Source organism: Urocitellus parryii, chromosome 9, assembly GCF_045843805.1.
Source record: "Urocitellus parryii isolate mUroPar1 chromosome 9, mUroPar1.hap1, whole genome shotgun sequence".
NCBI lineage: Eukaryota > Metazoa > Chordata > Mammalia > Rodentia > Sciuridae > Urocitellus > Urocitellus parryii.
This window is the reverse complement of record NC_135539.1, coordinates 66,447,967-66,466,430: the sequence shown is the minus strand read 5'-3', so window position 1 is coordinate 66,466,430 and position 18,464 is coordinate 66,447,967. Positions and strand designations below refer to the sequence as shown.

Genomic DNA, 18,464 nt, shown 5'->3' with positions numbered 1-18,464 from the left:
TGCACAAATCTAATAATAGTTAACCCAAATAGAAGACCAGAGAAGATCAGAATACAATATTCCACAAAATTTACTCATATGCACAAAAAAAAAGAGCTGCCCAAAGAAAAAAAAAGAAGTGATCTTTTCTCCTACCCCATATTCCTCAAACAGTTCCAAAGTAGGCAGACTCTGATGAATTTGCAGTTTACTTCAAGTAAGAGTTGGTTTTAGATCTGCTAATTTAACAATCTGTAGAGGCCACTGTGTGGAAAATGTTAGGTTATTCTTGTTGCCAGAGCATGTTACACAGTTGCAACACTTCCCTCTTTTACATCTCACTTCTACCACCCATATACAGTTTCACATAGGACAAAAGAATATCTTAAAAACCAATACTGATGATGAGACAGCTGACACAAGAATATTGTGAATACCAATACAGGATATGCAGAATGTGAATTTTGTTTGCTGTTCTGCAAAAGCCTGTTGAATACAACCATTTCTTTACTGGTCAATTAACTTTTGGAGGCTCTGTTTTCCAGCTTCTCTCCCTCTTAAAATTATAATAGTAATTAGGAGATAAAGTTTGTCTTTTTCAAATTTTCCCAACTCTAATGATGACATTTGCTAATATTAAAGCAAAAGTAAGAAAAATAACCCCTGAATATTCACCAAGATACACAATTGTCATTGCTATCTTGGTATATCAGAAAGTAAAAAATCAATTAAGATAATAATAGTTGCTAAATCTGACCAATATTAAGTTATGTGATTAGTGAGCAACATAAACATTCCATACACCCTGCTCTGCACAATTAAATAAACATGTAGAAAACATTGTATTTTAAATTCCCATAATCATTCAGCTCTTTCCAGTTTTCAAAAAATGATTACCACACAGTATTTCATTTAATCTTTACTGAAGTTCTATGCATAAAATATAGCTGTCTTATTCATAGCTTAAAAGGACTAAGTAAGTAAAATAATGTCAAAAGTAGCTGACATTCAGATAATATTAAGAAATGTTTTACATTTACATTGTTATCTGAATCTGTAAGTCTTGTAAGTGAAGCCCACTCACCCCAAAAATCTGCTTTTTCTGCCAACCTTTATGATTCCTTAAATAGAATCATATAAATTCAAACTAGTAGTCATATAAACTTATACTCAAAATCTTACAATTTTGTTTAAAAAGAAAAAACAAAAGATAGGAATAGAACCACAATAAGGCAAGCAATCTGTCTAGAAGTAACCCTCAGAAATCTATATAGTACAAGGAACCTGTTGGGTAAAGCACTGTCCTGGCACTTCCCTAGATCTTGCTAGATAAAAAGTCCTGACTTCTCCAGTTAGGCCATTTCTAGGATTGTGTTTTGTAGTGAGCAACTTGCAGGAGGTAATGTCTCCCACCAGACAAAAGGTGGCTTTCTTCTGCTTACTATAAAAATGATGAATCCCTAAATTCAGAATTTACCTCCTACAATGAAATCTATTCCATGTGCAGGTATTGTATAAAGAGCCCTTTGCACCACTCCCATGAGCAGAAGTGAAACTGGGAAACTCTACAGTAATTAAGTCCTTTTCTCTTGATCCAGAAGTCTTTTGTATTCTGACATCAGCTATAAAACAGTAGCTTTTTTACCTAGCAAGTGAAATCTGGATAGGAAATAGCTCCTTTATAAATCAAGTATTAATTGTTCTGTCTTTTGGTAAGTAAATTGTTTAATAAGAAATCAAGTCTACATTTTTAATAAATCTTGAAAATATACAATATATAGCCATTAACAGTAGTGTTGTAGAAGACTGGTGAATTCTGAAATATAAATCAAAACACAATGACAATTGATATACATTTTTAGAAAACATGAAGAATATTTTAATACATATGTTTCACAACAAAAAAAGTATCAAATGTTATTAATTATATCTGAGCATAAAGATTATAATTAATTTTTTTCCTTCAGATCATTATTTTCCACAATTTCTAAGTGAATACATACTTCATAATAGAAAAATGATACTTTAAAACTAGAAAATAGTTATTTCACTCCTTAAAATTTCTCTGGAGTAAAAAATTTCAAAGTCTTCTAAACTTTTTCTCTTCTGCCAAGAAAATGGTTTCTTGTTTTTAATCAACTCTTTATTAAGACCCTAAATATGTAAGAATCTTTATTTGGGCCCAAAATAAGCCTCTTTCATCTATTCAAATAAGTTTGTTTGATACAGGTCAGGGAAGGAAAGTAAATAATTCATTTCTAAAACCTAAAGTTAAACCTCTAAATCTCAGCAAACTGATTAGAAATATTTTTAGCATGGTTTCTTAAAACAAGCAAGGATGAAAACATCAATGTATAATCATAGAAGTTGCTTTGTCATCATGATGTCAGACTTCATCCAAACTCTTTAACAGGAACTATGTGAATGACATCCATAACCAGAGTGTGAGTTAATAATGTGCTATGATTGTAGAACATCTGACACTAAGTGTAGTTGGCCCATTTATGACTGAACACAATTTCATGGTAAATACTCACATTTCCCCCCTCATTGCTGTATGGCAACCCACTGTGAAGCTTTAAGAAAAGTAGTTTATTTTTACCCCTTACATCTACAAAACAACAATTAACTTTAGTTATATAAGCATATTATTATCAAATGATATTCTGCTTGTTTAGAGGACCAAATTTAAGGAGTATTTTTAGCAGTCTTTTTTCTCTAGTGCCATTATGTAATAATAATCTTCCCAAAATATTGCCAGAAATTAATTTAAATCTATTTTCAACCATATAACTACCCAGTTTCAATCACGATTTGATATTCCTGTGATAACATGATTGGTAAAACCTGATCTCCTCTAAAACATCTAAGAGAATTAGCAGTCTGTCTTAAAGAAAATGTTCTCCTCCCCCATACCACTTTGCAGCAGACATGTCCAGAAAAGCTTGCCAGAACTTTACATAGTACACGCATTTTCCATCTGTCTGGCTTCTTTTTTTTTATTTTATTTTATTTTTTTTTATTATTATTGGTCTTTCAAAATATTACATAGTTCTTAATACATCATATTACACGGTTTGGTTCAAGTGGGTTATGAACTCCCAATTTTACCCCGTATACAGATTGCTGAATCACATCAGTTACCCTTCCATTGATTGACATATTGCCTGGCTTCTTGTTCTGAGAAGTCTTTTTGGCAATCAGGTCAAACCTGCCTTCAGAAGGTCTGTACATTTTGTGTGTTAAAAATAACTCTATTTGATTTTTAAAAAGAACCAATAAATATAAAATGAAGTAAGGTCAATCAGGATGGGACATCAACCCTCCGTCTACAAATACAATCTTTGAATTTTGGGACTCTTGTGGGTGACACTTTTTCAAAGTTAAATGCAGAACATCTTTTAAAATTGTTAAGGTTCAGAGTTTGATCATAGATGATTGTCTCCCTGAAAAATATATTTCACATCTGAGGCTCTAGCAGAGGGAGATGACAAATGTTTCACTTTGTGAGGTTTTTTTTCCTTTGCTGAAATAATTTTGAGCTACAATTTATTTTATTAAACACATCTACAGTGTTTCTTGTAATACCTCTTTGGATATGAACATTTCTGAATAGAATAAAGCAATCCCTTGTCAGGGAGCCCAAAGCAAAGAAGTCACTTCTGTTGACTTTAATTTAGACTGTCCTATAAAAGAGAAAATACTATAGATGAGAAGGTCCAGAGAAACTAATAATATATCCAAAACTATAATTTTTTAATTGCAAGGGGAAAAAATAAGAATAAATCATATTCTGCCAGAAAAAATAAATGTCTAATGCAAATACTGTAATATATCTTAAAATATATAATAGCTGTCTTGTATCTTTAGAATTACCAGTAATATAACTAACATGCCATTTATGTTAGTGTTTGCAATATCTAAGCAAAGATATATCTTTTGTTAACAATTTCTTACATTTAGTTGCACTGTGCATGCTCAGGTTCAGTCTGTCTCTCTCTCTCTCTCTCTCTCTCTCTCTCTCTCTCTCTCTCTCTCTCGGCTTATATATAGAGATATTAAAGCCATACAACTAATAATCTGTACAGGTTTTTAAATGACAAATAATATTTTTCTACACATTAATATTAGATATGAAGCTCTACAGGATAATCTTTCAGAGTAAGATAACATAGTATGCCAATACTTCTAATGTAGAAATAATAACAGAAAATAAGGCCAAGGAAAATATTTCTCATTGGATTTCAAAATGAGTTTTAATTAGATACTCACAGATATCAACTACATGCACAGTTTGCCTACTTTGAGCCTAAATTTTTAATTAGCATTTATTGGGTGCCTATTATGTGTCAGACATCCTCATTTAAATATATTTGGTATTATTCTCCCCAATTTATATTGCAGCTACATATGGCTGATATTATTCTCCCTCAAAAAGAAATTTGGTATACAAAGAGGTGAAATGGTTTGCCTAAGAACACAAAGCTAATAAGTAAAACCAAGCTGAATATGAATAGATGTAAGAATAAGCTGACTGATCAGAAGACCTAAGTTCAAGTTCTTGTTCAAGATCATCAGTTGAGCATGTGTTTTTCTATCACCTGCTCTCCAAGTCCAACTGTAATGATAGCAAATAAGTACAGTGGGAATAAGTACAATGAGGAAAGGAAACTGACCAGGAATTTAACAATAATCATACTGATAATGAGCCTGAGTGGTACCAGTTAAGCTCAGAATAGGTTCAGAAAAAGACTGAAGCAGAGGTGGGAACTACTCATTCAACAGAGCTTCCAGAAATATTTTAAGCTCAAAGTCAGCAAATACAAAGAGTGAAAGTAGGAACTGAGGCAAACTTCAGGGTAATTTAAAGACTTCATTGTAAACAGTTACATGGGTTGACACATCCCCTCCTTATGTGCAATGATGGCATTTATTCTAAAGCTAAAAATCCAAAAACTATTCTGTACATATATTGAAAGAAATGCCTGAGAAGAAATAAAGCTTCTAGAATGATTATTATCTCTTCTATAGTCCCTTAGAGTAAAGGTCTAGGTGGGAGTAGGTACTGCCAACTTCCTTCTCAGACAGCCTAAAGTAAATGAAGCCTGACAGAGAGAGAGAGGGAGATCTACTCAGCAACAAGACCTACCCATATGCCACAAGAATCTATGCCAGCTAATGATATAAATTAACCTACTCATTCAGTCATAAAATGAATGATCAACTAAGGACTGCATTTTAGGAGACCTGATGGCATAGAGAAAAAGAACAGTAGGAACAACCTAAATGACTGAACCTTGAATCAACAGTGATGGTTCAGACAACAAAAGATAATTTATACATAATCTAAAAGGTCAATAATTTTAAAAGATTTCCATGATAATTGTTCTGCAGAGGATCTAAAGAAACTTCTAGAAATCATGGGATGCAAAGAAGAATGTCTCCAACAAAAATATGAGTTTTCTTCAACAAATAGAATGATTGATTAAGGAAGTTAAATAGTTTTAGAAATGAGTAAGTTGCTTGGTTCCTTTTAGTGTCTTTAACATTAAAAAGACAGATGAATTCTAGATAGGGAAGATGGGTGGGAGGGAAAGGGAGAGGGCAGGGGATTAGCAAGGATGGTAGAATGTGATGGACATCATTATACAAAGTACATATATGAAGACTTGAATTGGGTGGCAACATACTTTATATACAAACAGAGATATAAAAATTGTGGTACATATGTGTATTAAGAATTGTAATGCAAAAAAAAGTACACGTATAAAGGCAAAAAAAAGAATAGCGTTACTTTAGATTAGGTAGAGGGAAGTGAAAGGAGGGGAAGGCAGAGGATGTGGGGATAAGAAAGATAGTAGAATGAAACAGACATTATTACTGTATGTATGTATGTGACTGTATGACCAATGTGATTCTACAATATGTATACTCAGAAAAATGAGAAATTATATCCCATCTATGTGTGATATATCAAAGTATATAAGTACATTCTACTGTCATGTATAACTAATTAAAACAAATAAAACAATTTTTTAAAAAAGACAGGCAATCATCAATTCCAAGGAGTAGGAAGGAATACACTAAAATTTCTGATGCAAACTAAATGTAGCATGGTTTTGAGCAAATGATCAGACAGAGATGATCTGCTGAACAGTGAAGTTTATCCAAGTTTCATCCCTTAAAGACAACTAATAGACAAAGCACAGAATTTTTTACTATAAAATATTAATTGTATAATTTTTAATTATCTAAAAATATTGGAATAGATTATAAGAGTAGGAGGGCAAAGGAAGAAGGGTAAAGAATAGACTATCTAAAGTTTATAGGTACAAACTAAAAGTAACCAATAAAAAATGAAAATACAGTTAATACAACAATATGAGGATGGCTAAAGAAAAAAAGAATATAAAGTTATGCAGTTGTCATATTGGAGAAGATAATAATGATGTTTTTATTACCTAAAATCCATAATCCCAATTTCTGACGTTTGTGCTTATGAGAGATACTCCTTGCCAATATTTCTTTTTTGTCATGTACAATCAGCCCCCTCAAAATTCATGTTTCAGACCTTTGTGGTCTATTTCTGGCTCTTCCAGTCTCACTTCTGTGCCTGTGTCTCTTACCTGCAATTCTTCAGGCAGCCCCTGACCTTGGTATCTTAGACTGCACCATAAAAGGTGACCAAGTATGTGTCAGGAAATGCCAAATGACAGAACTTGCCAGCCACAAACTTGGAAGAAGTCAAGGACCTATAGGTTGTCATCCTAGACATGCTGATAAGAAAAGGAATTGCTTTGCCAGGTGTTTGCTTACTGTGCCTTGCCTTTTATCCTTCACTTTGCAGGTTTAAGCCTGGGAGCATGAAAAGTACCAAACATTTTTGCAAATAAGTGGCATTTTCAGTGTCTACCTCCCTTACATTTCAAATATCCCAGTGTATCCATTCACATTCAAGAATGGAACATTTAGAAATAGCTCATTCTTTGACCAAAATCTCATCAGAGAAGCTGGAAAATCCAAATTCCCAGAGTTAAGAAAGACAATGGGCAAGAAAACCAAGACTAAAAGAAGAAGAAAAAAGAGACATGCAACCAAAATAAAACAAGAACACTACAATAAAACAAGATGTCACTAGAACATGATCCTGAGGAGGTCCCCCAAAAGGGTGGTAGACCTCAATTCAGAGACTGGGTCCTTGATATCATGACAGAAAGAAATTTAAGGATGGGTCAAAATGAGGCACAGAACGAATTTATCGAGAGAAAGAAAGACACACTCTGAGAGACAGGGAACAGTACAGGTATTGGAGAAGAACTCACTAGCTATATCTTAGCTAGGAATATTTTACATACAACATCAATAGTATACAGACATGCTCTAAGAGAGTGTGTTTAGTTCTCCTTTGGGTTGGTAAGTAGACATGTTGATAATTACTTCGATGGGGGTCATTTACTGACACGTTGACCATTACCAGGACTGAGGGGTGATTCATTTGTTCTTTCATGTATTTATCCATTCTGCTTTGTGAATTTCAATAGTATTACTTTGTTGAACCTGTGGATAAGGTCCAATAATTGATTTAGTAGTGCTGTTTGTGATAAAGAATTGGAAAAGTGACTTTTGAATCTGGACTTTAAATGCATGTGAAAGTGGAAGAGAAAAAAACCTGAAAATGTATTCACAATTTACATATAAATATAAATTAATGTTCCATTGGTTCATAAAATTTTCTAGTTCTCATTCATTTGGGTTTTATATATATAATGAGCTTATATTCTAAATAAATAAATAGAAATGTGATGTTACAAATTCATGTATATATAAGTGTACATGTACACATAAATACACGTGTATATACATATATATAAATACACACACATACACATGAATGCAGAACCCTTGAAATAAGGATAGCCTCAGAATAGTATATTACATCTGTGGTGTGTCATATATGTTCCTTTACACCAGTGACTTTCAGACAGGCAGTTTTGCCCCTAGGGTATATTTCGCAATATCTATAAACATATTTGGTTATCACACTGAGGGGAAGGGGACATTGCCATTGATATCTAGTAGAGATGGGTAGAGGCCAGAGGTGCTGTAAAATATTAAAAAATGAACAAGATATCCTCATCAAAAAGGATAACCTAGCTCAAAACATCAGTGATCTGAGGCATAAAACGAGGAAAACTGAATTCTATTACAAAACAACTGACTGGGAAAAAGAAAAAATGTCCATCTCCACCACAAGTCTATGACTAAAACTAGTTACATTGCTATAAAACATGTTTTGACTTCTAATTTGAAAACTTTAAGAACTTTAGAAAGGAAAGGCATATCTACTCCATCCTATTCCTAGTTATCAGTGGTCTTTTATTCTTTATATGCTAGGCATTTTCCCACAGTATGAGTTAAATACTTTGCCAGATGGGATGAGGAAGATTTTTATGATCCCTGACTAACCTACTCTGAAAATAAAAGTTTCTGTAATACAAATGGTCAACAAATATATGAAAAATGTTCAACATTGCTAGCAATTAGAGAAATGCAAATTAAAACTACTCTGCAATTTTATCTCACTCCAGTCAGAATGGCAGTTATCAAGAGTACAAGTAACAATAAATGTTGGCAAAGATGTAGAGAAAAGGGTACACTCATACATTGCTGGTAAGATTGAAAATTGGTGTAACCACTTTGGAAAGGAATATGGAGATTCCTCAGAAAGCTAGGAATGGAATCACCATTTGAGCTAGTTACACCACTCCTTGTTACATACCCAAAGGACTTAAAATCAGCATACTACAATGATGCAGGCACATAACTGTTTATAGTAGGTCAATTCACAACAGCTAAACTATGGAACCAACCTAGGTACCTTTCAACAGATGAATGGATTTAAAAAATGTGGAATATATACATAATGGAATATCACTCAGCCATAAAAAGAATGGCTTTATGACTTTTGCCAGTAAGTAGGTGGATCTGGAGACTATTATGCTAAGCAAAATAAGCTAATCCCAAAAACCAAAGGTCAAATATTCTTTCTGAAATGTGGGTGCTAACACACAACAAAGTGGAAGGGGAAGAATAGAAGTTCAGTGCATTAGATGAAGGAGAATGGAGGGAAGGGAGGACACACAGGAATAGGAAAGAGTGGAATGTATCAGACATAACTTCCCTATGTATGTATATGAATACACCACAGTGAATGTCCACATCATGTACAGCCACAAGACTAGAATCCCAATTAGAATAAGATATACTTCATGCTTGTATATGTTAAATATACTCTACAGTCATGTATAATAACTAAAAAAAAAACAAAAAATACAGATAAATTTAAAAATTAAAGTTTCTATAGTAGAATAAGATATACTTCATGCTTGTAAAAATATGTCAAATATACTCTATGGTCATGTATAATAACTAAAAACCAAATAAAAATACAAATAAATTTAAAAGTTAAAGTTTCTATAGTTTCTAGTTCAATGTTTTGTGTATTTCACATACATTAAAAAAGAAAATGTAAACTGGGTACATGACTGTAATCCCAGCTATGTGGGAGCAGAAGTAGGAGGATTACAAGTTTAAGGATACCCTGGGCAATTTAGTGAGACCCTTTCTCAAAATCAAAATTCAAAAGGGTTGTGCCAAGCACAGAAGTGCATGCCTATAATCCCAGTCACTTGGGAGGCTGAGTCAGGAGAACTGCAGATTCAAGGCCAGCCCCAACAATTAACAAAACACTGTCTCAAAATTAAAAAGTCTTGTGATATAACTCAGTGCCCCTCAGTTCAATCCTCAGAACCAAAAAGAAGGGGGTGGGGATGCTGCAAATGTAGTTCATGGTAGAGTGCTTGCTTAGCATGTACAAGGCCCTGGGTTCAATCTCCAGTATCAAAAAAATATATATGGTTATATGTTTTAATATAGCTCATCTTTTTAACAAAATTATTATGAAAACTAGCAATCTAATATACATAAAGAAGTAAGGTAGAACTACATTTCAGGTTTTCGTCTATACATACTTTGCTGCATCTTGGATAAGTTATAGATAATAATAGAATTTTGTTGTTGAAGAAAACTCATTTTCCCATTTCCTAATGTCATTATTTCATCAAATATAAGATGCCATTAATTGAAAGATGCACTGTGATACTGTGTACCACTAAAAGAAAATAAAACCAATTGAAAATGTCATGCCCTCCATCATAAGACATAATTCAATATGAGACATCGAAATATGAATAAAGCATGTCTTAGAATTGATAAAATACATTTTTCTTTACTATCATGTCTTTTTCCCTTTCTCATATAAAAGCCATGTGTCATGTTATTACATACAAGTCTTTCCATAATGATGTAACAAAGCATACACATTGGAGAGAACACATAAAAGGTGAGAAAACTGGGTTAAAACAATACCCAAAATCTTATGTAACTCTAAGGTATCTCTTTTCAAGTTTTTCTTTTCAAGTTATACTTTGCTAATTTGACAGGCTAAGAAAAATATTCTACATTGTCATCTTTTATTTAACATTTTTTAAATTGAGGAAGTTACAACAAATATTAATAAAAATTAACTGGATCTCAATTAACTAGTGGGATTAGTAACTCTAATGTAAATCATGTGAAAAAAAAGATTCTTCTTGGACAAGAAGATAGGTAACAGGGCTTTAGTTTGGAAAAATAAATTTTCCAATCTTGGGGTTGTATTACAGTTAAGCTAATCTGTATTTTCTATAAATTCTACCTATAATGAAGGTAATGAAGCTAGATGTAACAAATAATTGCTTTGAGGCACTATAACATTCTTAGGTATAACAAAGAAATTCAGTCCTGATTGCTATACAAGACTTAGCATTGTAGGAAAGGGGGAAGGGAAAAAAACCTCTGAAAGACTTTTAAACAGAGGATTAATCTTTTAAACTGAATAAAGTATTTCATGGAATAGCTTTTTATCTTAATATTGTTATAGATAAAGATTTTTCCTATGGGAAGAAAGATTTGTTGGATGAACAAATGTCTGGCCCAGATGGAAACTGCACATAGAAATGAATTGTTACTAAAAGCAGATAAGGCTAAAAGACAAGCAAAACAAGCCCCACCGATGCATATGGCATTACTGTGCTGGGAAACAGTTTAATAATGCTGTTGGCTGAACCCTCCGAAGCGTCACCCCAGTACCATTGAAAAGCCTATTTGCACATAATAACCATCAAGCTGCCAAAGTTATCAAAATCCCAATGTGCTCTATTAGTAATTCAGCTTAAATAACCCTTCAAACATCAAACCATAACTGAAAAAAATAGATAGAGCCCTAATGCTGCTGTAGGAACAAAGAGCAAAATAACATCAACAACATACTTCTTGACATCCCAGTATATTAAAATAGAATCATAAAATGCTATTGAATTCAATAGCACTCTAAAGAACATAAAAGGCCTTAAAACCTGGACAGTATTATAGCAAACTGCTAACTTTCTCAAGTTGAAAGTAACATTTGATTTATCCACAAGTTTAGGCTGTAAAGTTGAACTAGTAAAGGCATCACTTCATTTTCTAGAGAGTAGGTATACACTCTTTATTAAGAAGTTTGGGAAATCCCATATCGGCTTCCAAATGCATATTCTACAAAATGGCAAGATAATTCTTTGCTGTTGCTACACCACAATAAATGGCTCTTTTTGATATTTTAAAGTCAACAAGAGAGGCAAATTGAAAATGGATTGTTTTTAAAAGTAAGGAGTTCCAAAATACCCAAACATTGATCATCTTCAGGGAATTTACAAGGGTATACTGAGGTCCTTGGTTTAAATAAAATCTGTGAATAATCTGTAAACTCCTATTGAGTTTAAAGAAATTTCAGGTAGTCTTTCAAAATATAGAAACTCAGATCAGATTTATTCTTATTTTGAAATGGAATTCTCATTTTTCATTAATTTACATACTTAACTCAGTATATATTTTTTGGGTTTTCTGTAAAGTATTATAAAGCCAAATACCAGGTCTGACATTCTTCCTCCATCAATATCATTTAACAACATACTGGATTTACATAAACTAGCCCTTTTTCCAAAACTGCTTGTTGATCATTTGGATAGGGCACTTAAGAACTTACAGAATAAAGCTAAAAGACAAGAAAAGATCATCAATCCTATTTCCACATTTTAATTATGCAGACACTGATTTCCAAACAGATAATACAGCCAGCCAGAGACAAAATGGGCACATGAGGCAAAGTGGTTAACTCTAATATTATTCTCACTATATAATATATCTGATTGTATCATTGACCAAAAATGAATAAGTAAATATCACTTATTTAGGCCAAATATAAGAATTGACTCCAGCCAATACCATCTTATATTTTTAAAGAGAAAGGTGAAAACAAAATTAGGAATTAAAAGGTAGAAAGCATCGTGTAGTAATGGAAAAATTATAGTTTTCATAGCTGGATAGATGTAAATTTGATTTTGACTCCATGATTTACTAGCTGTATTATCTTGGGCAGACTGCTCAACTTTTCTGGGGTTGTAACTACCTGAGAGATCTAAGAATGAAATGCAGTGGTACAGGTAAAACATCAATCATAAAGTAGGTGCTTAATGAATATTGGTTTCCATTAATTCTAACTTGAGAAAAAAGAACTGTGCCATTTCTAACAACTTCCTTTAGCTCTTTGAATCTCAGTTTTCTCAACTACAAAATGAAAAGATGGAGTCAAACAAATTCACAATTTTTTCAGCTCACCAAGAAAGGAATAATTCCCTAAAGAATTCAACTTTCATTTAAATTTAACACTTAAGTATATTCTACCCATCCAAAGCACCTTAAGAGTTCAGTCACCACAAGAAAGATATTTATGAATTCAGCAAAATGGAATCCAACTTTAAGGCACTTTAAGTTCCAAAAAGAAAAATTACTATGCAAACCAAAGAACTCTAATTCAAGAAAAACTCTACAAGGACATCACAAATTTAATGTCATAAGCAGATATTTTAGAGTATACCTTCAATTATTACTTTCTCTTTTTTGCTAGGATAGAAAATGGGATATAAAATGTTTATATTATCAGTCTATAACAAAAGACTCAAGAAACATTTAATTAAGAGAAATGAATGACACTTTTGAAAGGAGAAAAGGGATGAACAATAGACTTCTCTTCCTATGTGTATCTTATACAAGGTTTTAAATTTCATTCTGAAACAGAGGGTAATAAATTTTATTCCAAGCGATTTTTATAGTGATAAACAGTAATATTAAAAGGTAGTTGGCCATGTTCTCCTTATTTTTGAACTTCATGTTTTTGGATTTACATTTTTTAAATAAAATATAATATGATTGAAATGCTTAAAACTTATAGATGAGATATGGGGAAATATTAGCTGATCTTTTTTAAATATTTTTTTAGGTGTAGATGGACACAACACAATGCCTTTATATTTATGTGGTGTTGAGGATCGAACCCTGGTCCCGCACATGCTAGGCGAGCACTCTACCGCTGAGCCACAATCCCAGCCCCATTAGCTGATTTTAAATGGAAATATTAACACAATGTTTTTTTCTCCTTTTCTCTTCCATAAGTAAATCATCTCAGTGGATTTTTTTCATTATAGATAAGACTATTTGCAAGTAACTCTTTAACACGTTCAAAATACTATTTAAAATTATGATTAGGGGTCCTAATCATATTTTTCCAAAAATTCACTTCAGGTTTATGCACTTACTTTACCTATTACTTAGTTGAACTATAGAATTTTAGAATACACATCTTAAATGATATAACATCACAAACAAAAAAAAAAAAGCTTTTCCTCTAGTAAGTGTGAAGAGAGAAAAATTCCATTTAAATATTAACTCAAATATGTAAAATAATATAATTCTTTTTTAAATTGACATCTATGTTCTATGGGCTATTTGGGGTGGGTGGGGTCCGAAAAGATGATAGAGAATGAAGCATGTCCCCAACATAGGTTGTGTGCAGAGGTCCAGAGAGCCACAGAGACATGCTTCAGGTATACATTTACCAAGTATAGGGTAAACCAGAGGCAAAAGGCCTATGTTCCATTTCTGCTGTTACTACAAACTTGATATTTTTTTCTCATTTTACCATGATTTACTAGCTGTATTATCTTGGGCAGGTTGCTTAACTTTTCTGAGGTTGTAACTACCTGAGAAATCTAAGAATGAAATTAGTTGTTTCGTCATGACACAACAGGTAAAGTTGTTTCATGAAGAAACAAGTTGTTTCTTCTAGGTAAAATCTGTGCATAACTTTAATACAGTATGTGAAAGGTACAGAACACAAGGCAGAAGAACTCACAGGAGCCCTTATTTCGCTCTTTGTGAGGCTATTAAGACTAGCCGTCTTCTGTAGTCAGCTAGACATAAATGGCCTGGCTTTGAGCCTTGGCTGAAGAACACACTGATGGCTAAGGAAGTACTTAAAGAGAAAACTGTTTTCTCAATATAATAAAAAGAAAATGTGTAGGGGGCATGTGAGTTCTCACAACCTCAGACCCTTTGTGTCAGCTTTTCACCTTGGCTGGCAGGAGGCCAGCCTTTGCCCTTCAGATTCCTTTTCTGTAAAACAGGGAAAACAATAAAACCTAAGTCGTAGGATCATGATGAGAATCAATCAAGATAGCCCTGCAACACAGCAAAACTACTGATATAGAATGAATATTAGAATAGAATAGGGTACATGGATAGACAGAGAGGCATAGATTGATAGATCTGAAACTTCCTGAAAAGGCCTAGCTGAAGATCATTTAGGGAACAAATTCTTTCTGATCCTTAAGAGAAACAGTTCTGAAAATGAGTGGTTTTCATCCCCATTCTCCACATCTGACCCTTGAAAGCACACTTATTTTTTTTGCAGCAGTTACATTGTATGCAATGATCCAAGACCATCTTCATAAAATAGAGTTTACCATAATAATTAAAAGTGCAAAGTGAAATTTAAATCCTGGCTCTACTATTTAACTTCTGTGCAGTCTTAGGCAAGAAGTTTAATATCTCTGTCCTTCAGATTCCTTCTCTGTAAGATAGATAAAACAATAAAACGTAAACCATAGAATCAATCAAGATAGTCTTTGCAAAACAGCAAAGAGCCTGATATAGAGTGAATGTTAGCAAAGAATAGGATAGAATAGAATAGGGTAGATGGATAGACAGAGAGGCGTAGATTGATAGATCTGAAACTCCCTGAAAAGGCCCAGCTGAAGACCATAAACAGTTTACTGGCAGTGAATTGCGTCTGCTGATCTTTCTTCTTCTGAGCATACAATATGGCAAAGATTCAAACAGCTCTTACTAATAGGATCCTACAGGAATCAAGAGGAAATGAGATTATCCTGAAAGTAAGTTACTGCTTTAAGATAGATCTTTAAAAAGACTCATAAACACACACACACACACACACACACACACACACGTCATATGGAGTCAAAGAAAGGAAGTTGTTTCTCATTTATGTTTTCTCAAATGTTGCCAGCACTAAAAGCTACAGAATTTTATGACTCTATAAATCCATAGAGACTATTCTAGTTCAACTCTTTCACTTGATTGAAAAGTAGCTGAAAGCCAGAGAGGTTAAGCAACTTGTTTGGGGCCATTCAGCAGTAAATGGCAATACCAAGAGAAGTCTTATTTCCTCACTTACCCACCCAGTACTTGACCTAATATCTTTCAGCAGGTCAACATCCCATTCTTGCTATGCCAGAGGAATAAAATAATAATAAAAAACATACAAAGTTTTCTCCCTTCTTCCCAAGTTTCTAAAAAGTAGAGAAGCAACCTCAGCCCCTCAAGACCTTCTTTCCTGAGCCTCCTACCTTGAGAACTGAGGAGGATCCCAGTGAATTTGCTGCTCTCTCCCAACCCCTCTTCAGAGTTTCTGCTCTTTCCTTGCATTCATAAAGGCTGCTTCTACAACTTCTCACCACAAAGGTCAGCACTTCTCAGGATTGAAGTTAAAACCTGCTAATTTGCAAATTCTCAGCTCACTGTACTTTCAGACAGTAAATATAGAACTGTTTCAGCTTCCTGAGTGAATTGAGTTAGAGCTGTCTCCTCCATCCCTAACATAATGCAGTTAGGTTCATTTATAAAGTGTGTGAGGGTATAAAGGGCTCTGAGAACCTTAGGTATGCCTAACACACAGGGAACAAGAGAAAAAAACGGCACCAGGAAGGAAAGATCAATTGGGAAGAGGGGGAAGATGGGTAGAAGGAGTACACTGACTAAATTGCCAAATGTAGATCCTGGGAACAGCTCTGCTGCTGAGAGTGACTCACTGCTGAGTCGCCAGAACCACCCAGGGGATAGCACAGGTTTAATTATACGCTCTGGTAACTGACTGACAGCAGGCTGGTCCCCCAAACCATACACGCAGAAAACCGAGGCTAACTCCAAGTGACAGACACAAGAACTCTTATCTCCAGCTCCCTTCCCTAATCTGATGCTCACCACTCTGCTTGCTGGGTGCACCCCACACTCCCCAAATTTTGCAGCACCACTTCTAATGGGGAACTCTCCTCCTTGCAATCCTGAAAGTTAGAGGGAGGCATAGAGCTGCCGAAGAGTCTCAACTCTAAGTGCTTCCCTTTCCCTGACTACTTGCAGGGAAACTGATCCTTTCACTGGGTGCCTCAAGCTGATAGAAGTGGGGGCTTCTCACCACTCTATACATGAACTCGCTTAAGGTATCATTCTGCCTATGTCTTTGCTCTGATGGTAGGAAACATAAGTGTCACAGAGAGTTAAGCGTTCTTCCCCCACGTAGGTACCCACCCACAAAACCGGAAGGACGACTTTTGCCCTTTTCTCTCCCTACCTGAATTCTGGGACCAGGTTAGGCTGCAACCCATAGAAGGCAGCCGAAAGAGTAACCAGCCATCCTGGCTTGTAACTCCCGTTCTCGCACTCCAGATAAGGCGGAGACCACTTGACATGGCTCTTGTCCCCGCCAAGTCCGTCCCTGCGCCGCCAGCTATGGCCCAGGCCCCGGGGCCCCTGATTGGAACCGCGGCGGTGTAAATGGGGCCTCCACTTGCGCCGGAGGCCGTGGAACCACTCGGTTTCCAGAGTGGCGTTGGCCAGGTGGTGTGCAGAAGAGGACAGGTCCTGGAGCAGGATGCGACTCTCTTCACGAGTGGCCTGGAGGAAGACTTGCGGGGCCGGCGCGGTCAGAGACTCGGTGGTGAAGGTGATGGCCGCCCGAAAGATGCTGGGCTCGCCCTCCAAGAGGCTCCGTACCAGCGCCTGGTACCACTCCAGGTCATCCTGCAAGTTCTGCTCCCGAGACTTATTGCTCTGCAGCATCATGTTGAGGAAGTTGGTGGCGTGTGTCAGCGTGTCCAGCGCCCCGTGTAAGGAGGGATGGGAACTAGCTAGGGCTGGCGACTTCCCCGGCAGGCCTGCCAACTCGTAGCGGCCGGAGCAGTTGGCTCGCTTCAGCTGGTGGGAGTCCCCGGTGTAGAGGTAAGAGGCCACGTCCAGGGGCACCTCCTCGGCGAGTTTCTGCGCCAAGATGGTGCCGTCGGTGGAGCGGCTCCAGGGAGCCGAGGGGTCCGAGGCAGAAGCTCGAGCCAGCTGCTGCGCGTGCTGTTTCCCCCTCAGGGTCTTCTCTCGAGGGGAATCCAGCCGTCCCAGAGGGTCGCGGCTGGCGCCAACAGCTCCCAGTCCCAGATGAGCGAGCAGGAGGCAGAGGAGTAAGGGGTGAGCCATGGCTCCCATCTGTCTCGCAGAGAGGAAAGGAGGTAACAGGAGGAGTCACTTTTTGAATTTCGATCGTCAATTTATCAACAGTAAGACTTTTACTAGGGGGTCTTCCCTCTTCTCCAGACGGCTCCCAGTCCAAAAAGACTTTCAAATAAAAATGTTTCGAAATTGGCCCAGCTGGCTAAACTGCGGTTACAGGAAATCAAATCACCTGTGGCAATGCTGGCTGCACCCGCTCCACACTGGATCGGCTCGGAATTACGCACCTTGCAGCCTGGAGCAGACCAGGTTACATCCCCTCGCGCTCCGGGCAGCTATAGTTAGCCTGCTTACGTCTTTCTGCTCAGCCTCTGCCACCGCCGCTCTCATTGAGGTGTGTTCAAGAGCTGCTGCTGTTGCTGCTGCTGCTGCTGTTGCTGCTGCTGCCACAGCGGCCGCCGAAGACGCTGCTCCATCATCTCACCCGTGGCAGGTCGTTCCCGCCTCCCTGCTCTGGCTCCTCCCGACCCCCTCGCCCCGAGGCAGGGAGCGCGCACCCAGAACTGCACGGCGAGCGTAGGAGAGAGTCCCAAGGAGCGGAGATTTCTTTTAAGACGTCTGTTTCTCTGGAGTCGGGAGGGACCAGGCAGCTGGTTAATTGGAGCCTTTAGGTTTGGCCACAAACCACACTGCCGCCTCTCCCTGCTCTCGGGAGGAAAGCCAGTTTAAAGAGGCAGCTTGGCCGCAACCAAACCCTTGGAGGGCGGCTTCAAGCC

General features: G+C 36.4%; 1 protein-coding gene across 1 annotated transcript in view; it reads right to left on the bottom strand.

Moving 5' to 3' along the window:
- The window catches only part of Gpr158 (G protein-coupled receptor 158), a 401,208-nt gene extending 383,484 nt beyond the window's left edge, over positions 1 to 17,724 (bottom strand). The window contains exon 1 of the mRNA XM_026401197.2: positions 16,823 to 17,724. Within this exon, the coding sequence (XP_026256982.2) occupies positions 16,823 to 17,724 (902 nt within the window). The remainder of the gene's footprint in view (positions 1 to 16,822) is intronic.
- Positions 17,725 to 18,464: the final 740 nt, after the last annotated feature.